We start from the raw sequence: 22880 nt of genomic DNA on the forward strand, positions 1-22880 counted from the left end.
TGTGTGTATGTGTGTGTGTGTATTATATCCTCTAAATATGTATGTTTCTGCTAGAGGATCTGTATGTTATAGTGTATTACATTATCCGTATGTGGGTGTCTTGTGCGAGAGGATCTTTGTGTTCTAGTTTATTACATCGTTCGTGTGTGTGTGTCTGTGATAGATGATCTGCATGTTATAGTGTATTATATCATCTTTGTGTGTGTCTGCGACAAATGTCCAAATGATGGGCCACTTTGTTGAGCTATCATTTGTGGCCAGGTCGCTGTTGAAAAACAAGTTAATACCTCAGTAGGCTTTGTCTGGTAGGATGGGGTGAATTTTGATTTAAAGCTTTCGTGACTGCAGGGATTCATTGTCTTGGTTCTTTCGGTAAAGTCACGTAGAAGGGAAACAATAAAATAATAAAAATAGAAAACAATACAATTCTCACGACGTTTCGACTGCAACACAAGCAATCACACCTGATGATGATTGCTTGTGTTGCAGTCGAAACGTCGTGAGAATTGTATTGTTTTATATTTTTATTATTTTATTCTTTCCCTTCTACGTGACTTTACCGAAAGAACCAAGAATAGTATGGGGATGGTTTAGTTGTATTTGTACGCGTTTGTTTTATTTACCTTTCTTGTACTTTGCACTCCTATCGTGTTTTTGTCCTGTTTGTTGTGACGTTATTACCCCATGCCCCGACTGGACATCTGTGAAAAATAACTTTATAGCTCATCGGATTCCTCCAGTATAAATACAGCTTCTGATTCTGATTTATGTTATAGCTTATTATATCGTTCGTCTGTGTGTGTGTGTGTGTACTAGCGGAGCTGGCCACTGATGGAGTGTCGGTGTTGCAGCAGTGGTCGTCCCCCGTGAGTCTCCGTGTGCTCGTGCTCGAGTCTCCCATCTCGGGGCAGCCAGGCCGGCCGGGCATCGTGGCCCAGCTGCAGGTGACGGACATCGACTCGACGCAGGTGAGACCGTGCGTGCGTGTTTGTGTGCGTGTGTGGTAGAATCGCGCGCTGCGCTACGAACCCTGCGACCCGGGTTGGATTCTCGCTCATGGCCACCAACATCACTGAGGTATATCTAAACCCGGTCCTGGTCCTCTCCTAGGTCGACTTAGCTTAAAATTAGTATCTGGTCCGGTGTGTAAACATTGCCACTGGGGAGACAAAGGCGGCCGGGCGTGGTGCTGGCCACCCGCTCCCTCGTGTGCCTTGCCGGCCTTCATAGGTGCTCGCTCATAGCACTTGTCTAGCAGTTTGTGAAGGCTACACGGGGGACCTTTGTCTTTGTATGCTCGCTCACTTTCACACTCGCACACATTCACTCGCTGGCACCCCGACCCTGTTGCTCGCCTGATGGCGTCGGTCGGAACGCTGTGAGGACACCGCATCTCCTGCACGCGTCTCGACTCGCTCATTGCGGGAGACGTCACCACTTTGTGTCCAAGAATGACCCCCAGAACGTGACGTTACAGAACTACTTTTGAGTTTCTTACATTGACCGCTTTATCCACACGGGGTTGCCTTTCTATTGATTTCCAACGAAGGTTCGGAGTGTGAATTTCACGAGCTCTGTGTCTATCTGTGTCTTATTTGTCGGTCTAAAATAGGGGGGCACTTTCCCTGGCAAAAAAAACCAGATTTTTTTCAAAGGGTTGCCCACAAACTTTGAAAACAGAAAACAGCGCTAAAAGGGCACAGACACCTACGGCACACTGCCTAACACACCGGGTAAAGGTGTGTGTGAGTATGTGGTGTGTGCGAGTATGTGGTGTGTGTGTGTGCATGCGTGGTATATTTACAAACCATGCCACCTGGGTCTGTCCCGTGACTTCCTGTTAACGAGCCTTCGACAATTCACGTGGCCTCAAAGTGCACCTGGCCTGGCACAAGCGCAGTGGTGACGTCACCGCCACTTAGTGGCGAATGGTGGCTGTCGAATGGTGGCTGTTGTCGCGTGTGCAGTGGTTAGCGCACTGTGTTACGAACCTGGCGATCCGAGTTCGATTCCCACTTACGGCCATCACCAGTGACGAATATCTGAACCGTAAATTAACAACTCGTGGATTTTGCCTTAAGCCTAAATTAATAGTCTTAGACCAGTGGCATATTGTTATTCTTGGAAATGTTTATTACAAGTCACGTGCTTAAACCGAACAAATATGTGCTCCGGTTAATGCGAAATCCACGTGATTACCCTACAGTCCAGTAGTTGCCTTATCTTTACAACAGTCGGCGGAGTTTGATTGACGTTGATTGATGTTGATTGGTGTGGCTCTGCTGTCCACATAGTTGGCCGAGTCTTCTGCGTGGGAGCAGCAAAGTTGTTATCATAGAGCACGCCCATCGAGCGGTAGATCGTTAGTATTTGTTTTAAATCGAAAGGTTAACAATCGAAATCGTCAGTTGTCCTTTAAAAACACACACAAATTTACACCCTATGTTTGGCAAAGAGATCCGCGTATTTTTTTCGCGCGAGGAAACTGAAGTCCCCGAAGAAACCCGCCACACGTCGTGTTACATTCCATCTCGCCATCATCCGGCTGGCTGCGTTTATTTTTTATTTTTACGCTTTTAGATGTTTTATCCACCAGACTCGGCATGCATACAGATTTCCACGTCCCCTCTCGAGAGATGTCGCCTTCATTTATTAACGCGCCCGAGTTGGCGAACGGCAATGGGAATGAGTCAAGCGCTCCCCCACGAATTAAATTGCTTCCCCCATGAGCCGTATGAAGGCTGGGAATTTAATACATTTGATCTTTTCCCTCTTTCCATTTTCACGTGTAAAAAAAAATGCACAACGTCCGCCCCCACCGCGAAGCTGCCGTGATACAATAGTGAGCAGCGTGCTGAACTTGCGATCCCGGTGGTCACCGATTCGATCTCCCGCCGAGGCAGTTTAAACAACGGGGGGTGAGTTTCTTAAATCTCTCCCCGCCACTGTTCGCCCAGCCCGGCGCAGTTGCCCCGCGTTTTACGCGGGTTTACGTGACGCGATTTGTTGAAATGGCGCGTTAGGTTAATTTACGCTTGTTTTTTTTGTTATGCGCGCGCTGTCATCGAAGCGACGGTCTCCAGTGCCGTGGGGCTGCGGTGTCACAGAATGTGCTGCGAGCTCATTGTTAGTGGGGGCAGCAAAGCTGAGTGGCGACGCTGCCTCGGGTGCAGCAGCAGTACGACCACCACCACCACAAGCGCGGACAGCAGCACCAGTCAGCATCTCCTTCTCGCGCGCCTTTCGCAAGATCTTGTCTTGTGCACGCATCTTGCTTGACGTGTTTAAAAAGCTTCTCGTTTTCCCAATTTTTTTTTGTAAATAGGCTGTTACTTTATTGAATACATGTATGGTAGTATTGTAAATATAATATGTTACCGTAATCAGTTCAATACGTAGGCGTAAGAGTGAGGTTTGATAGCTCTCCCTAACCCCAACCATTTCCTTTATTTATTATGGGGAAAATTACATTTTACTTCACGCGATTTTGAGCTACGTGCCGTTTTTCAAGAACAGAACCTCCCACGTAAAACGAGAGGTGGTCGTATAACTGGGTACCCCGCGGAGAGTTGATCGGCAGCTCACGGGTGGTGGGGTAAAGCGTGGGTGCATCTGGCCAGCATTGGTAGAGTAAAGATTTATATTCTTTGGGTTTTTCGGTAGTAGAGATTTTATTATGAGAGGCTATCTGGAACTTACGTGGTCAGCGGTGACCACGGCGAGCGACTGCAGGGATCCACCTTCGCCTACTTTCCTCCTGTTTTATATTCGCACCTCTGGGTGTGCGGCAGCGGCTGCTGTCGAGATTGTGGCTCGATTGCGTTCACGTGCAGCAGGCGGTTTGTGCGGTGAATAGCCCAACCAATAATAGATATCCGTGGTAATTTATATGGATGCCTTAATCCCCCCTCTCTCTGGTCTTTATTTGGCACGTTTTGTTCATCATCATCATCGTCGTTTAGTTGTCATTGTTGTCATCATCATTGTCGTCGTAGTTGTCATTGTTGTCATCGCTGTTGTTGGTGTGGGACCCCGGTGAGTTGGTTCCGGGCGCTGAGTTCTCTCTTGCACGTGACCTGCCCCAGGCGCGCTCTAGTTGGCACACACACACGCGCACACACACACACACGCACGTACGTACGTACGTACGGCCGCCTGAACAGGCACGGAACAATCTCGCGGATACGCTGGAAATGTGCCGCCAGTCTCGACTTACCTTACACCCTTTCATGAATACTCGTGCAACATTTACAACCGATGCAGCTGGAGAAACATTCCGTCTGAAGCGGCAGCGTGCACCACTTATCTGTGTGTTTGGCTGTGTCTGATTATCCGTGTCGTCTTGGCTGGCTGTCTCGTAAACGTTTGGCATTCTATAAACGTGCACTGCTTGAGTCGTGTGTATTATGAACGTGTGAGTGTGTGTACAACGTGTCACTGCTTGAGTCGTGTGTATTATTAACGTGTGTGTGTATGCAACTTGTCACTGCGGTTTTTTTTTCGGCGCGTGTCACTTGAAACCCTTGTCAGTGACGAGATGATCCATCTCAAGGGATTATTATTATCCAAGTGAAATATTTGATAACAGAAAGCCACTTGGCCCTTGATCAGCATTTTATTCGAGTTTATTTCTAAAGAGTCTTGAGATGCAATTGCATTTAGATGCTGTGTACACACAAAGACACAAATCCCTCGTTCAGCCTGAACACACTGTTGGGTCAAGTGCTGTTAGCGAGCACCGATGAAGGCCGGCACGGCGCACCAGGGGGTGGGTGGCCAGCACCACACCCAGCTTCCTTTGTCTCCCGAGTGACAATGTTTACACACCGCACCAGGTACTCATTTGAGAATGAGTCGACCTAGGGGAAGCCCAGGACCGGTTAAAATAATCGTCACTCGTGTTGGCCATGAGCGGGAATCGAACTTGGGTCGCCGGGTTCGTAGCGCAGTGCGCTAACTGCTACACGACCGCTCTCCTACGTGTGTGTGTGTGTGTACATACACGTATGCACTGACATTGCTGTTGTTAGCAAGCTGTGCCCACACTGAGCAATCGGTTGCGCAATCATTAGCCCTCAATCACTGCTCGACCAGGGCTCTAAGTGTCCTGGACTTGCAGTGTCTTTGTGCTGTTCGCCTTTTGGCATTCTCTGGTCTGACACTGGTGCTGAGACTTGGCCATGAAGAAGGCTGCTGCTGTCTCTCGTGTGTAGGCCAATCAGTTTCAAAGACAACGCATAACATAATTATTATTGTCAGAGCATGTTTGTTTGCGTGTTTTGCCACACGTATGTGTGGTTAATGCAGACTTCATGCCTTGCAAAAGGTATCTATTGGGTGTGTGAACATTTTAACACCTGTTTTATTGCCCGAAAGGGTAAAACCCATTTATATTTTTCATCTTGTTTGATACCGACAAAAAGGCCCCACAAATACAACTTATTCACAGCCTGCCACTGCTCTGTCACACGTCTGAGCGAGTAAATGCGAAACGAGGAAATTAAACCGACCGATCAGCCTCCTTCACGAGTGCAACACGGCGTGGGAGACGAATGAAATCCGTCGCTACAGATCGCCAAGCAGGCTCGGTACTCAAACACCGAGTCCGATTCCGTTGCGCGACTTCGGCCAACCGGTTGCAGAGAGAGATGTCCCTACACTTGCAACTCGGGTTGCATGCAACCAAGTTGGTCAGAGGTTGGTAGACTCGACTCGATGGATGGGATCGTGATGCGAGGGTTTCTAAGTCGAGGTTCCTGCCAAAGATGGGTGTCTCTCCCTCCCTCCCCGCCGCGTCGCCCAGGTGACCCAGGCGTTGGTGCCGATGCTGGAGGTGACGTTTGGAATGTCGCAGAACGAAGTGCGGCGCGCAACGTGGAGCGTGCCCATGGAGGAGAGCATGCTGTACAGCATGCCACGTGACGCGGACACCTATGGCACACTGCCCAACACGCCGGGGAAAGGTGCGTGTGAGTATGTGGCGTGCGTGCATGTGTGGTATGCGTGCAAACCCACGGCGCCTGGGTCTGTCCCGTGACCTCCTGTCGGTGAGCCTTCGACACTTCACGTGGCCTCAAAGTGTGTGTATATGTATGTAGAACTTATTTCGCACTGTACGTAGGGAAACGTGCTAATCAGAGGTGCGGGGGAAGGACAACAAACTGAAGTGCACCTGAGTTTAACACGTCGGCTTTCACGAACAATCTTATCCATCATAGAGGTTTTTGGGTTAAAAGTGCAGCACCTGGCCTGGCACAAGCGCCATGGTGTCTTGAGGCCGGGTGTCAGAATCGGTGTCTTGAGACTGGGTGATAAGATCAGTGTCTTGAGACGGGGTGATAAGATCAGTGTCTTGAGACTGGGTGATAAGATCAGTGTCTTGAGACGGGGTGATAAGATCAGTGTCTTGAGATGGAGTTTCAGGATCAGTGTCTTTAAAATCTGCTCCAGACCGCTGGTCTCTCTGTATTTAAACATACAACGTAACATCTTCACATCACCATAAATAGTCAACGGTTTAAAGCGGTGACATTTCTAATTTGATGCAGTATCGCTCTTACCGGACCGCTGAAAGAAAATGTTAACTGCAGTACGAATCTCACAAGGTTGATGCAAAATCCCGGATTAACTGTAATGACAGCAGCATACGAAGGCAGGTGATGTGAATTAAGATTTATGAGATGATTTGTGCACTACCTTAGCCATTTGCCACGGTAGGAAGAGTCACGGCTGATTAACATAAACACACAATCTGCTGCATTACATTATTTAAACATCAAGCACCTCACCATGTTTCGATGTTTTTATGCTACGGAGGATTTGCAAAAAAGGCATAAACATCGTTTAATTAAATGGAGTGGTGACTGTACGGGTGTTTTAACAAAGATTTAATTGCCTGTAAGGGGTGTGTTGATTTAAATGACATGTCTGAGATCAAACAGTGAGTTTTCTGAGCATTAGGGTGGCATGTCAATAGAAGAGTGTGTGTGCTGCAAATTTATCTCAAACATTTCGAACACAATTAGTGTGAATGCATGCACACTGCAGGTTGCACTTTGAGTGAATGTTGAAACATGGACTCCTTGAGCCGAGTCTCAAGACACTGAGCCTCGAACCCGGTCTGGAGACACCGACCCTGAGACCCGGTCTCAAGATGCTGATCCTGAGACCCGGTCTCAAGACACCGAACCTGACACCATTCCACTGTCTCTCATCCTTCCGTAATCAACATTCTACTTTTGTTTGTTACGCACATGGTGCCGATTGCCGGACTTGGTACAGCTGATGGAGAGGTTTTCCGGCGATGGCCGGATTACGTGTACGCATGTACGTACGTTGAACTTATTTCGCACCGTACGTAGCCAAACCCCGTGCTAATCGAAGGTGCATGCCGGTTTCGCCGGATCGGCCCCCGGGACCGCCGGATAATTATCGGAAGCCGGGATAAATCGCGGGCTGGAAAATCAACGACGGTCTACTGTGGCTCCATCAGAATCCGTGACAATTTCGCGGAACTCGGTTGCGCGTGTGCTGGGCGGCATCAAGTTGTCACTCGGGGCCCACCCCGCGCTGAAACGTAACGGAGAACCCCCCCCCCCAACCCCTCGCGCGCAGAGCTGCCCGCGGGACCCCTGCAGACGACCAGCCACTACCCGATGGGTCAAGCAGAGACCACTCTGGAGGAAGCGGCCGCTCCGGGGAAGCTCCCGGAGACACCGCTGCGCGCCGAGCCCCCTTCCTCGTACAAGGTGAGAGAGGCGGGGGGGGGGAGGCGGGGGGGCGGGGGGGCGGGGGGGGCGGGCAGCGCACGCAGTCCACTCCGTAAAAAAAAAATGTTTGGGGTTAGATCGCGAAAATATGTATGTGGTCGTTATAAACCCACCACCCTCCCGACACAGCCAGTTAGTAAGGTTTGTCACTTAAACAAAACATGCCAATTCGTTACGGGTAGTGTGTTGGAGAGTAAACCCACAACGTTTACCATTCGAGTACGACACACACACCGGCGTGCTGAACTCGTAGCGAATTGGCACGTTTTGTTTCTGTGACAAACCTTACTAATTGGCTGTGTCGGGTGATGGTGGGTGTAACAGCAATTTATATTTACGCGATCTAACCAAAAAAACTTCTTATTATTCATAATTATCGATAATATGGATAATATTGGTCGCGAACTAGCGCAGTCCACTACCAGTTTCGGACACCCGTCCTCAGTGCAGTTCGTACGTTCTCTCTCGCTCTCCGCCCCCTTCCCCCCCCCCCGGTTCCACTCAGGCTTCCTGTGGTTCTCTCCGGTTGCCCTCTCATAGCTATAACAATTGCGTACAATGAAACTGGTATTGGCCCAAGCCTTCCAAATGCTGAAAAATTGCCTGCAAATTGCTAAATTGGCGTCACGCACAGCAGCAGCAGCAGCAGCAGCATCAACCCCGGCTTCGTGAACTTGGCATTACCCTCCTGAAATAGTCTTGAGATTCGGTGAGGCTTTGATGTGCCAGCGATTTGAGTTGCTGTGGCAGGATGTGTGTGTGTGGTTGTATACATGTAGTTGTACATGTATAGTTGTGTATAGTTGTAGTGGTGAGTTCGATGCTCGCTCACGACCAGATATTTGAAGCCGTCCTGGGCCTCCCTTATGTCAACTGGACCTTAAAATGACCACTTGCTACGGTGTGTACAAACATCAGCACGAGGTGAGACAAAGATGGCCAGGCGTGGTGTTGCATGCTCTTCTGGCCTACATAGGTGCTCGTTAAAAGCACTTGCCCCAAAAGTCTGTTAATGTTATACGTGGGGGGGGCGGGGATCTTTGTCTTTTTTAACGAGTTGAATGTGTCACTGTGTATGCGTGTGTGTGTGGGGAGCGGTGGTGCAGTGGTTATCGTGCTGCGCGATGGACCCAGCGACCCGGGGTCGATTCCCGCTCACGGCCAACACCAGTGACGATTATCTGAACCAGGCCGGTGCCTCCCCTAGGTCGACTCAGCATCTAATGATTACCTGGTGTGGGGTGCAAACATCGCCACTGGGGAGAGAGGCCGCCGGGCGTGGTGCTGGCCACCCACCCCCTCGTGTGCTGTACCGGCCTTCATAGGCGCTGTCCCAACAGTCTGTTGAGGCTCTAAGGGGGGGGGGGGGGGGGGAATCTTTACCTTTTTGCGTGCGTGTGTGTGCGTGTGTGTGCACGTGTGTGTGCGCGTGCGTGTGTGCGTGCGTGTGTGTGCGTGCGCGTGTGCGTGCGTTTGTGTGCGTGTGTATGTTTATGTGTGTGCGTGTGTGTGCACGTGTGTGTGTGTGTGGGTGTGCGTGTGCTTGCGCGTGTATGCTTATGTGTGCGTGTGTATGGTGTGTGCGTGTGTGTTCCAGCTGGTGTGCCAGCGGGCCGAGATGCTGCGCCAGGAGGTGTGCCGCCTGTGGAGGAGCCTGTGGCAGCAGGCCCTGCCGCTGGTGTGCGGCGCGGCGCTGCTCGTGGTGGTGGGGGCGCTGGGCGGCACCGTCATCGTGCTCGGCCTCCGCGTGCTGTGCCCGCACGCGCACGACAGCAAGTACGCACGCACGGGGAACACGTGTGCGCGCACGCTCGTGTACAAGCACACGTACATAGTGATATACACATAGCGACGTGTACTACACACGCATACGACACTCGGCCACTTGTACGACACACAGCAATGTGTGGGGTCGTGTCGCATAGTGGCTGCTTTTACGTTGCCAGGGCAAGGTCATCCGCATATAAAAGAGTGCGTGGCCCGTTTGGCCAGGTTCAATCCTGGCCATGGTTTTTATAGAATCACGGGGATTTCGATGACGATGTGGGTTATGAAGGGCCTACGGTGACCTTTGCGGAAGCTTGGGAGTATTTAGCGGGATGCGTGAAGCGTGCTCCCACTTTGATCTTGTGAGGTGCGGGTTGCAGTCGCGTTGCCAGCGAGCCGAGTGGAAAGTTGCTCGCCGCTTGCCATCGATAACCGAGTGCGGATCTTTGGCGGACATCCAGTCACCGAGGCCTTCGCCGTCCACCTGGCCTACTGCATAGCCCCACCCCCACCTCGTACGGTTGCTGTTAAAGTCACCAACGTATAGGGCAGGGATTGGTGCACATGGTGAGCGCTGGCTGTGGCCATTTGTAATTCGGGGCTTTGTACACGTTGGTTATGTGCAGCTCCCCTTGTCTTCATGCTGGTAGTGTAGGTGGCGGGAAGGCGTAGAACTCTGCGATGGAGTTATTCGCGTGTCTCTGGCCAAGCCGTGCTTTTGGTGGTAGTGGCTCGTCGTCAGGTTGTTATCCGTGGCTGTGGTAGCGACTGGCACATACGGGGCATCAAAGACGCGGGTTTCTTGATGCTGCTGCTGCGTGGGCGTTCATCACGTCGGTCAGATACTCGCCCTGCACCCGGGAGTGTCCCTCAATGTTCAGTTGAAAAAGGGCCGTTGGCGTGGCTTCGTGTTGTTGTTGCCTTGGAGACCGGGAGATCGATGGTCCATGTTGATGGTGGTGGTGTTGATGGTGGTGGTGCTGATGGCGGTGATGGTGGTAGTGGGTCTGTGTTGTTGCTCTGGAGACCAGGAGATCGATCCATGTTTGGTCGCCGCATTGATGGCATTTGTCGTGATGTTTCACTTAACAGAGTGGGACCATGATACATTCGCACAGAGTGACATGTATAGATTAGCGCATGCACACGCACACACACACACACGCACACACACGTACGGAGTAACACAGAGGTGCGTACGTCTCCAGCAGGCCCCCCCCCCCGCATCGTCACACCTGTGTGTCTCCGCGTGTCTCTGCGTGTCCCAGGTTCGACTCGAAGGCGTTTTACGTGGACAACCTCCAGATGGACTTCCAGCCGCTAATCGTCGACAAGAAAGGGACACCTTGCTAGGAAGATGGGGGGAGCGCACTTTAACCCCCGAGCTGATTTCAGTGAAACCTCCCCACCACCCCTACCACTCCCCACCACCCCCACCACTCCCCCCACCCCTTGTTACTTACGCGGCCATAAGCTGCCAGCTGTCCCCCCCCCCCCCCCCCCCATCATTGCGCGCGAGTTCTCCATGCCCCTCCCGGTTGTCCGTCTCTTCTGTCTCGCTCGCGCTCTCTCGGTTTTCCTTTGAGAGCCACGCTCCTCGTCGAGAGTGGAAGTGACGATGCTGGCTCGCTGTGTATCGGAACGGTTGTGCTGTGTAACAAGAGTGATAACGATGATGATATTGACGATGTTTTCTTTCCTCGCGTTCAACATTGAGTTCATAGACTATGAATCCATTAGGAATTCCTAGGGCTTGTGCTCTTGATGCCTGAGGCTCGTAGAGCCAGATTATTGCAGGTTTATGGTTCATTGTTCATTACTAGGATGCAGTCTTGGGCTAGTTTTTAGAATGGATTCTTAGGGCTCCATGCTAATACCTGAGGCTCGTAGAGACGCACTAAGGTACTGCTTGGATTGTTAGGCATCACTGATTATTCCTAAGGCTCACATGGCCAGCTTTAGGATCCATTGTTAACCACTGAAATTCACAGAGCCAGGCTTGAGGACCTTTAGGGTTCTTAGAATAAAGCATTCATACCTAATACTCACCGACATAGAATAATGCACTTTAAAAGATTCTTACGGACCATTGGTAACTGCTGATATTCACACTCACAAATGAGGACACAATGTAGGCACACGTAGGGGTGGGTTTTTTGCACGCTTATTCCTGAGGCTCGATGGAGCCAGACGAAGGCATCCATCCCCCTGAGGGTTCAAATCGGAGGAGTTCCCCTCTGCGAAGTTTTTTTCTTTTCTTCAGCCAACGCCGGTGGCTGTCACTTGCCACACCGGGGGCGCGCGTCCCGGTCAGAATGTGCGGCCTGGGGCTTTCCATTTGGCGTTGCCGCGGCCGCCGAAATAACATCGATGGCCGTTGTGGCAGGCGTTCCACCACCCCGTGGAGTGGAATTCTCCCCGAATCTCGTTCACGTCTCTCTAAACTGGTCGTTGTCAGTGGGGACGGGTGGGGCCGCCTTGGGATTGCCAGGGGTTGTCCTCGCGACGACGGCGGGGGGAGGGTGGCCAGGAGATGGCAGCACAGCAACGGGTGCGGTCCACAGAATGAGGTCTGGCCCACTGCCTCGATTCGGTGTTGCGAGATTGAATCCACCCTCGCGGAGCCTTTGAAGGGTCGCCCGCCTCGTGCGGGTTGCTGGGTTTCTCCGGCTGCTCCGGGGCTTTCCTCCCAAGTGAAGCCAGAAACGATTCATCGTGCAGCTGGCCAGACATACCAGATTCACAGGACCCTCCCCGCTAAATGATTCTCGAGGCGCTGTGAGATGTTTTTTCCTGGGTAAATAAACTGGCATTATCCTTATTATAAAAATCTGCTTACTGTGAATATCAAATTACCGGCCCCTGTGATTGCTTATCATGAACCTGGTCAGACCGTCTTAACCCAACACGGCCATCATCCCAGCAGCACGCAGCCACTCCCGCAGCCACTCCCGCAGCGCACCGCACGACGCAGACTCTGCACCGGCTCCCTCCTCACGGTGCACACCGCACGTTGAGGTCACCGTCGCATCGGGTGCCACGGTGGCTAGGAGATTTCGATTTAAAGCTTTCGTGACTGCAGGGATTCATCTTCTTGGTTCTTTCGGTAAAGTCACGTAGAAGGGAAATAATAAAATAATAAAAATAAAACATAATAAAAACGTCGTGAGAATTATTTTATTTTGTTGTATTTTTATTATTTCCCTTCTACGTGACTTTACCAAAAAAATCAAGAAGATGGCTAGGAGATGTTAACGACCTCGCCTGGTATGCAGCAGGTCGTGGGTTCGATCCTGACCCGTGATGCCTGCTGCTGTATATTTGGAGTTTGTGGTGTCTCTCTCTCTTCCCCGTGAGTCGCGTGGATTTTTGTCCGGGTCCTTCGGCTTTTCCCTCCGCATTTAGAATGAACGTGCATTCAGAGTATTTGTTTGCGCTAAATTTCCATGCGATAAGCCACTTTGTTGAGCTATCATTTGTCTTTGCCAGGTCGCTTCTGAAAAATAAACTATAGAGTTCAGTGGGTCCTTACCCGGTAAAACAAGAATAGTTTTAGTGCAGAGCGCCAGAGTGCCGGTGCCGGTCTGTGTCTCGCAGCAACAAGGGGCCTGGGTTCGAATCCTGACCTCTCTGTGGCGTTTGTGTGTTCCCTCTCGCCCTGTTGGTCTGCGTGGGTTTCCCCCGGGTCCTCCGGTTTCCTCCCATCGCCAAAATAATCAGACAAGGACATTGCTGTCGGCCAAGAGCAGTCACATGCCCAAACGTGACCTGCACATCGCTCAATTGGGATTGCGCTGCCACATTGCCCCCGACTGCTGGAAAAGAGTTGAGGCTGGCTGAGGCTTTCATGAACTATTTACAAACTTAACTATTTTTTATTTTTGCAGGTAAGGCCCAAATACAGCCACATACTCCAAACACACGACGTTGATTCTTAATGTGGAGGGAATAAACCAGAGGACCTGGAGAAAAATTCACGCCTCCACGGGGATGGAGAACACGCAAACTTCAAATATACAGCAGCAGGCGTCAGGGTCGGGATCGAACCCACTGCCTGTATACTTGGCGAGGTAGTTAACATCTCCTAGCCACCGTGGATGAGCAAACGTCGCAATATAATGATTTGAGCGCACAGCGGAGGTGAGCGTGCAGCGTGGGTGAATGTGCCGTCTAGAACAAACAAGACCCACAGGGCCTTGTTCTTGGGCTGAGTCCCCTTCGTGACTCGTGGCCGGGAGTCTCCCAGCAGATGTCCCCGTGACCCGGCGGATTGTGCCGCGTGCATCGGCGTGACCCGTCGTGGCCGCCTCGTGGCCCCGCTTAGGCTGCGGTTGCAGAGGTTGCAGTGATTTTGTTGTGATCTGGCCCTTCCCCTCCCGTTGGTCTCGTCCCCCGTGCAGTCGTTGCTATGGATATTTCTTTCATGTTTGTTTCGATGGTACGTAAACGCGCGCACGTGAAATCCGATTGCTTTTTTTTGTGTGTTTTATGGAAAGGAACCACTCGTTGCGCATGCTTGCGCGCGCACACACGCACACGTATACATGCGCACAGTATAGCCTCAAACGGACTGCTGGGGCAAGTTCTGTTAGCGGGCACGGCACACGAGGTGGTGCTGATGTTTACACACCACACCAGGCTGAGTTGGACTTACGGGGAGGCCCAGGACCGATTCGAATGTTTGCCGCTGTTTTTTTATTTGTGGTCCTGAGCGGGCATCGAACGCGAGGTTTGCCACGTTCGCAGGCGCGCTAGCCGCTGCACAAACGCACACGCACGTTCACACGCACGCTTACACGTTCACACGCTTACACGTTCACACGTTCACACGTGCGCGCGTGAGAACTATTATAAATCACAGCCCTTGTGTCACTTCACTCCTGCTTGTAGGCGTCCTCCGACACCCCATTGGCAATCATGGGGGGGGGGGGTTGACCATACTTCACCACGCTGGTCCGTTCGAGTTTAGTTCAGATAGCTTATATCCACACACACAAATGAGTACACACAGATTCCCCAATTCGCCTTTTGATGTGTTGGGGGCAAGTGCCGATTGCCACTTTGCATGCACAAGTGTGCCCACGGACAGTATACACACACACACAAACAAAGCCCCCCCGTATAGCCTTGACAGACTGTTGGGGCAAGTGCTGTTAGCGAGCAGCACCTATGACGACCGCCACGGCACACGAAGGGGTGGGTGAGCAAAACCACGCCCGGCCGCCTTTGTCTCCCCAGTGGCGATGTTTACACACCACAGCAATGTACTGATTTGAGGCCGAATCGACCTAGGGGAGGCCCAGGAACGGTTCATGTATTCACCACTGTTATTGATCTAAGCAGGAATTGAACTCTGGTCGCCGGCTTTGCAGCGCAGCGCGCTAACCACTACGCCACCGCCCTCCCACACGTGTGTAGATACACAACACACAAGCACGCACACATATGTAGATACACAACACACAAGCACGCACACTCTCCTCGGGAGCTAAGATAGGCACCGAGACCCTAGCCTTGAGTGTGTCTTGTTTTTATTTTGTTCACCAAAATCACAGCGGTTTGTTTTAATCACCGAAATGTAATTGTTGTTCTATCATCCGTTCACCCAAATTGGGCTTCCAGATGAATTTTGTCCCAGTCGTGGCTGTTTAACAAACGCAAGCCTTGGACCAGTTTGTGATAGCCACACTGCTATCATCATCATCATCATCCACGATCTTATCTGCTGTTGGATGAGGCGCCTGCCCCCACACAAGCATTCGCCGTGCCGCAGTCTTCACGACGCAACGGGCCCCGTCGTTCTGCATCGCTGACGATGCGAGCGGATCGTATCGCTTCTCATTGAGGGTAGGGGGGGCACGTGGTGGTGGGGGGGGCACGTGGTGGTGGGGCTTGGGGCAGGGCACTGCTGCCACCTCTGGGCTACCACTGTTGTTGTGTTCGTCTCGCAGAGGCCACCGCGGCCCAGGAGATGTTTTTGTTTGGGGGGGGGGGGGGTTTAAAGGCCCCACGCGTCCGTGGTTTGTGTGGCCCGCGTTTGTCACTGGCGGGCGGGTGGCTGGGGTGGTCGGCCACGCTCCTGGAGGCGGGTTTCTCTCTTGGCTGTGTTGTACATGAGCCGGACGATGACATTACAACGGGTTACGGTTCGCGCGTAATTGTTCTCAACAACCTAAAACAACAACAACAACAAACTCGTGCACTTCTCTTGCCTAAGTGGTGTCTGTGAAAACAAACGGCTGCGGTTTGTTGGGAATTAAAAAAATAACATGTGTCACACCAAACTTCCAAAAGCCAGGGGGGGGGGGGTCCCCTCGTGACGCCACGGAGTTGCGAGGTTTGCGCGTCCACGCGTCGCCCGGATGAAGATTGTCGAGAGGTGTCGGTGGTGCAACGAGGAGTCGCGTGGTCGTGTTGTGGGACAGGCCGTGCCCTGCAGGGCAGTGAGCGGGCCTTGACCAGGCGGTGCTTGTCTCTCATCCATGGTCGTCGTTATTATCACCACCATCGTCATCATCGTCATGATCGTCACCACCGTCGTTATCCAAATTATTGATACAACACAAGTTCACAACAGGCCAAGCAGCCGATGCTTCCACTTAACACTGCAGGGTCGGAGGAGGCATCGACTCGTCGGGGTTGAGACATTCGGAGAGGGCCTTCACAGATGATCAGCCAGGGCAGTTCCCCTCCGCTGTGACGATGCGTGGTCCCATTTCACTTGCCTCACCAACATCTCTCTGGACATCACGCTTCGCCGAATCGTCGCCTGTAACTTGTGTTGTCCCGTTTTTCTGAGCGAGTAGGTTTATGGGGGGGGGGGGGTTATTTGTTTTATCTTGGCACCGAGAAGAAACGAAGCGGCCGCATTCACGATTGTGACGAGCACTTGAGTCGCGGCTCCCTGACGAGTCGTCACACGCGGCGGAGACGACGTCTCTCGCAGCAAATCGCTGCGCAGGTGGAGGTGGGGGTCTCTTGTCTCGCCCGCTCAACTGGTTGCATGCAACCGGTCGTTTGGGTGTGAACCAGGATTGGGGCGTCTCTAAGACACGCTGAGCATGTTGTATAATTTGTTTAAGTGAACGATTCTTGAGCAGGCGATCGTGAAACGAATGGTTCATTTTTATTTGGCGTTTTGTTTTTCCGTTTCGTAATTTAAAATTTGCGTTGCGGGAGTCGGATGTTCCACGCGTTGAGGTTGTGTATTTGTTGTTGTTGTTTTTGGTTTATCAATAATGATTGCACTGGGGGGAGGGGGTGGGGGGTGACCGGGGTCACGTGATGAGGAGTTAGGTCCCCTTGTGCAACTTCGACAGATGTTCACGATGATGATGGTGCCACACGGCTTCGGCTTGCGCGGGCAGTGCTCATGACAGCTGTTATTTTGGGTTGTCAAAGCCGCCGCCACCCGACACGGCCACTTTAGCATTGCGTTACTCGTTGAGCACACCCGGTGTGTTGGAGAGTAAACCCACAACATTTACAATTTGAGTACGACGTTTCGGCACGATCGCCCGATGAAGGCTGGGTGTTGTATTTACCAGAGGGAACGTCGTGCTCATTTTGCAAATGTTGTGGTTTAACTCTCCCAAACACGTCGGTGAGTGCTGAACTGGTAACTAATTGGCAGGTTTCGTTTACGTGGCAAACCTTACTGATTGGCTGTGTCGGATGGTGGTGGTGGTGGGTTAACGACACATTCATATTTACGCGATAAAACCCAGAGTAACTTTTATTGTGAATATCTCTGGGAGGCTCAACCAGGACACACGGTGGAACTGGAAACCCTCCCCACCGTCGGTCCCTCCCATACAGACCACGCCCACACAGACCCCGCCCACTCCCACAGACCACGCCAACTCCCACACAGGCCACGCCCACTCCCTCACAGACCCCGCCCACAGACAACGCCCACTCCGTCACATGCCACGCCCACTCCCACACAGACCCCGCCCACTCCCTCAGACCACGCCCACACAGACCCCGCCCACTCCCTCACAGACCACGCCCACACAGACCCCGCCCACTCACAGACTACGCCCACAAAGACCCCGCCCACTCACACAGACCTCTCCCACACAGACCCCGCCCACTCCCACACAGACCACGCCCACTCCCTCGCAGACCACGTCCACATAGACCCCGCCCACTCACAGACCACTCCCACACAGACCCCGCCCACTCCCTCACAGACCACGCCCACTCCCACAGACCATGCCCACCCCCACACAGACCACGCCCACTCACACACAGGCCACTCCCCACAGACCACGCCCACCACGCCCACTCCCACACAGACCCCGCCCACTATGGAGGTGTGGTGGTGGCGCTGTGCTGCAACAGAAGCGGACTGCCGCGGAGTCGCCGATCGTGCAAAATGTTCAGCCAATCAAAAGCACGGGGCGTGTAGCACGACGGTATCCCAACCGAATTGGATTTCTACATCCACGGATCGATTGGCAAAGGCATCGACGCGTCGACTTTAACCCACATCGCGATCGACTTTTGAGCACGGATTGCCGGTTCGAACGGAGCGAGAACCCATACTCGTGGAACCTCGATTCGCGTACCACGAGAATAATTGATGGGCAAGGATGACGCCCCCGTGGGGAGACACCACTCCCCCCACGCCCCCCCCCCCCTTGCGTGGCCAACATCGCTGACGGCGGTGTGCGTGGTGGTGGTGTCTCCCACGGCGCTGTGTTTGCTCCCGAGCGCATCGCTGCCAACCCCTTGTTGTTGTTGTGGGTGCCCTCCTACCTTGCTGCAGACCAGCTCAGACCGTAATGTCGGACACCCCGTGGCGCTCATACATCTCAACGTTCATCTCACAAAGTCCCATCACAAGGGAGAGAAACACAAACAAATAGACATTAACTCGTGTTTTGCCCGCATTGAAACGGCTGTTACTCCGTATGGATCTGCAAACTCCCTGTACAAGAATACGGGGCAAACCGATTGGGTTTACAGCTCTGCTGCTATCCACCACGACGATGCACCACGATAAACCTGTCAACCCCTTATCAGTGCCCCTACCTCCGTGCAGACCAATTCAGACCTTAGTGGTCACCCCGTGCCCCTTAGAAATCCCAACGTTCATCCTACAAAGTGACATCACAAGGGAGAAACACAAACAGACAGTTTTTGTTGATGCCCGTATTGAAACGGCTGTACGCCGTATGGACCTGAAAACTCAATTTCCCTGCACAAGAATACGGGCTAAGCCGTGTGGGTTGACAGGTATGCTGATAAGACACGTGTCAAATCCGGTGCAGAGTGTTGTTTTTGTTGAACCAGGTGTGTACAGCATGTGCACAAAATATCAATCTGACGCCGAGTCGAGAGATGTGGAGCCCTGGCGAACTGGGTCTTGTCCGCGTCCCAACTTTGAGCCAAGTGGCTTCGAGGGGGTTCTGAGGGTTCGAGTCCTGGCTCTGGGTGTCTCCTGCAGCCTCGAAGGAGCCCCCCCCCCCGTGGGTTGTGGCAACCGTCCGATTGAATGGCAGGCACGCGACGGACGACGCGGCAGGGAGTTTCCACAGTGGCCGTGTCGTCTTCACCGAGCCGTGGTTCACTCTTCCGACTTCCGTGAACCGGTCCCCCCTCGCCCTTCAAATGTATTCCTGGAACACGCAAACGCACTCACAAACACGCAACAACAACAAAAAACAACCGACGCATCGATATTTACACAGCACCCGGTTCTTTAATCATCATTATCCCGAAACTGTGTTTGACACAAAGATGTTTTCCTTTGCGACGTATTAAAATGTATACCTGTGTTATTATCGATGTCCGTGCTGTCGGTGGGTGAGGTGTGTTGGGTGGAGAACAGAGCTCTTGTAGACATTGTTTACAATTCCCTTGGCTACCGCTCCGTTTTCGAATGTCGCTAAGTTTAAATGGGGGGGGGGGGGGCTGTGGTTCAGTTGCTTCTTATCAATAATGTCTCCTCCCTCCTGGAGATGTGAAGACGCGTGGTGAGCATTGGCGCGAGTGAGTTGGGGGGGAGCGGTGGGGTAGTGGTTAGCGCTGTGCTACGAACCCGGCGACCCGAGTTCGGTTCCCGCTCACGGCCAACACCGCTGACGATTATCTGAACCGGTCCTGGGCCTCCCCTGGGTCGACTCGGCCTCAAATGGGTACCTGGTGCGGTGTATAAAAACATCGCCGCTGGGGAGATAAAGGCGGTCGGGCGTTGTGATGGCCACGCACACCTCGTGTGCCGTTCCGGCCTTCATAGGTGCTCGCTAACAGCACTTGCCCCAACATTCTGTTAAGGCTACACGGGGTGGTCTTTGTGTGGGTTTGTGTGCGTGCACACGAGACAAATATGCATCATTTGTTCACAAAAACACGCGCGCACACAAGATTACACCTGTTGGCAATGTGTATACACGGCGTGCACGCATTACGTGTATATACATTTAACACGTGTAAAACACAGCTGCCCGGCGCGCCATCCATCCATCGCCATTCAGACCTCAAAACACTTCTCTTGATTGGCGTGACCAACAAACACCTGGCCACGGTCAACTCTGTCCAAAGCACAGGCGGGTTACGTTTGAGTTTAACGTCGTTACTCTCAGCCAAAGTGAAACAAACAAACGAAACTCGGCGCGACAAATCTCGCGACCCGTCGAGGCTGACGAGCCATCGACTTCAGTTTGTTTTTGTTCAATTAAAAAAAATGCCTCGTTCACGCCGAACAATCTGTCACTGTCACTGCTGCTGTCACGTGGGCGGTGCCCCCAGCACCTGCGGCAACGCAGAGGGTTCAGTCGTGGTGATGATGACCCAGCACGGATTCACTCCACTCGCTCACCGGCAGTCAGTCGCCTCATTATCACTCCTCTAGCACGGTTACTTTTCCCGTGAAACTCACTAGTTGAGGACTCGGTCGATATCAACGTTGTCTAATCTCATCTACGTTATGTTCAACCACCACACCGCAAGTTGCAACAACGCTCACACTCATTCATTCACCCACTCGTTTAGTCACCCACTCATTCACTCACCCACCCACTCACTCATTCACTCACCCACTCGTTTAGTCACCGACTCACTCGACCACACGTTCAGTCATGCACTCACCCACTCATTCACTCGTTGAGTCATCCACTCACCCACTCATTCACTCACCGACTCGTTCAGTCATCCACACACTGGCCACGCTGCAGATCACCTCGCTTCTCTTTCTGCCTCTTCCCTCACACTGCTTCACTTTGGGATTCCCTCTCTCCGTCATCATCATCATCATCTCTCTTCCCAAATTATGACATTGCTCAATGCCACTTTGTGCCGATTGCACCTTCACGGCAGCGCGCGCACAGACACGTGGGGAACATCCCGTTCACGCGAGCACGCGAGCCCAGCGGCACAGGCGACGGTGGTGGCGATGCAAGATCCGGCTGTGGACCCCCCGTCCATTCTCCCCGACTCACTTTTACTGAAATAGCTACGGAAGAAGATGAATCCCTGCAGTCACGAAAGCTTCAAATCGAAATTTAGCTACGGATGGTTCTTAACCCCGTATACAATAATACGTTGGGCTATAACGATAAAAACATATATTTAGTTTAGTTACCACCATGCATTGGTTTAAGAGGAAGACAGTCTCACATCGACAGTTTTAATATAAATAAAGATGTAAAAGTTACAGTACTCGCAATTAATTTATCGTGCGTCTTGATTTCATGCCGGCCCCATCGCTCCAGGATTCCCTCGAAGGGGGAGGATCACGCCACTGTATGCCGCTCTAATTGATACGATGGCCAGATGTCTTAATCTGTGCTTGGGCCCTGGTTGACCGCAGGTCATTTTAATTAACACAGCAATCTGAATATTTGTTTTACTTATGTATCTGCTTGATTCGAGATCCCCCTTGTGCCCCTACTGGACATCTGTGACAAAGAGCTTTATAGCTTATCGGATTCTTCCAGCATATATATGATTCGATGCGTCGCATAACGCTGCCACCCCCTCCACCCGCACGGTTGCGCCCTGCGGGCACCCTTCCCTGAACCGCGTGCGCCTCCTGGCTCCGTCGGCTTCTCGTTGATCCTGCCGGCCCTGCCCCATTCAACAACACCGATGACCGCGGCGGGATGTTGTTCAACAACGTCAGGAAATCAACAAGCAGACATCGTGCCGCGGTCGTTGTTTCATTGCCAAAAGTGATTTTTATTTTTTAATCCAGTTGCCGATCAACCTTATCGGGTGTTTTCTGGCAGGAGCAATTTTTCAAGTGAAATTAATAAGTTTACCTGGCCCGGTTTCCACTTCACGGTGGGGGTGGGGGGGGGGGGTCTCATCAGCAGGGTTGTGTGTCTCAGCCTCGTGACGAGCCAACGCTGTTACTTTGGCTCGTGCCCCGGGCACCGCGGCCTCGCGTGCGGCAGCGTCGGTGGCGGTGCTCTGCCTGGCACTCGCGCGCCTCACAGCAGCGCGGCAATGGGTTCGAGTGTCCAGTTCGTAGCTCAGACCGGTGGTCAATCACCTTTCACTGCAGCCGTACGCCCCTTTGGTTCTCAATCGTTAAAAAGGTAGAATGTTAATAGCTACGTAGGGGTTGATGAAACAAAGTAGTTTTGTCTTCTTGGTTCTTTCAGTCACGTAGAATGGAAATAATAAAATAATAAAAATAAAACATAATAAAATATTTTATTATGTTTTTAAAGCTTTCGTGACTGCAGGGATTCATCTTCTTGGTTCTTTTGGTAAAGTCACGTAGAATGGAAATAATAAAATAATACAAATTAAACACAATAATTGTTTTATTATGTTTTATTTTTATTATTTTATTAAAACATAATAAAATATTTTATGTTTTATTTTGATTATTTTATTATTTCCATTCTACGTGACTTTACCGAAAGAACCAAGAAGATGAATCCCTGCAGTCACGAAAGCTTTAAATTGAAATTTAAGTAGTTTTGCTTACGTGTCCTTGCTTAATTTGTGTTGGGATGATTTTACCTTATAAAAAAACATTATCGCCGTGTCTCGCACCCCCAGAAAGGTCGTCTCGCACCCCCAGAAAGGTCGTCTCGCACCCCTACGGGTGTTGCGTGCACCCCAAGGCTCAGACCCACTGCTTTAGACCGACTGGGCCCCATCACCAAGCTCGTCGATCCCGCCAGATCTCGCAGACGCTGAGCGGGGCTGGGGCCGGCATTGTCCTTGAAGTTGATTGGTCCACACCCGAGACGGCCTTTCTTAGAGCCTAGTCTCACATGGTGTTGGACCAGATGACGCCAAAAGGCGTACAACTCAAAAACAGCGCACTATCAGAGTATTGAGACCTCCTTTGCCAGTAGCAAGATATAGTAATAGGTTTTT

At 51.9% G+C, this 22880-nt stretch overlaps 1 protein-coding gene across 1 annotated transcript in view; it reads left to right on the forward strand.

The window, feature by feature from the left end:
- GINM1 (glycosylated integral membrane protein 1) overlaps window positions 1-16724 on the forward strand; it is a 29646-nt gene extending 12922 nt beyond the window's left edge. The window contains exons 4-8 of the mRNA XM_078618284.1: window positions 817-968; window positions 5804-5963; window positions 7615-7748; window positions 9367-9545; window positions 10805-16724. Coding sequence (XP_078474410.1) covers window positions 817-968; window positions 5804-5963; window positions 7615-7748; window positions 9367-9545; window positions 10805-10889 — 710 coding nt within the window. The 3' untranslated portion in view covers window positions 10890-16724. The remainder of the gene's footprint in view (window positions 1-816; window positions 969-5803; window positions 5964-7614; window positions 7749-9366; window positions 9546-10804) is intronic.
- Window positions 16725-22880: the final 6156 nt, after the last annotated feature.

The sequence above is a fragment of the Lampetra planeri genome, chromosome 57 (genome assembly GCF_965212315.1).
Source record: "Lampetra planeri chromosome 57, kcLamPlan1.2.h2, whole genome shotgun sequence".
In the NCBI taxonomy this organism is placed as follows: Eukaryota; Metazoa; Chordata; class Hyperoartia; order Petromyzontiformes; family Petromyzontidae; genus Lampetra; species Lampetra planeri.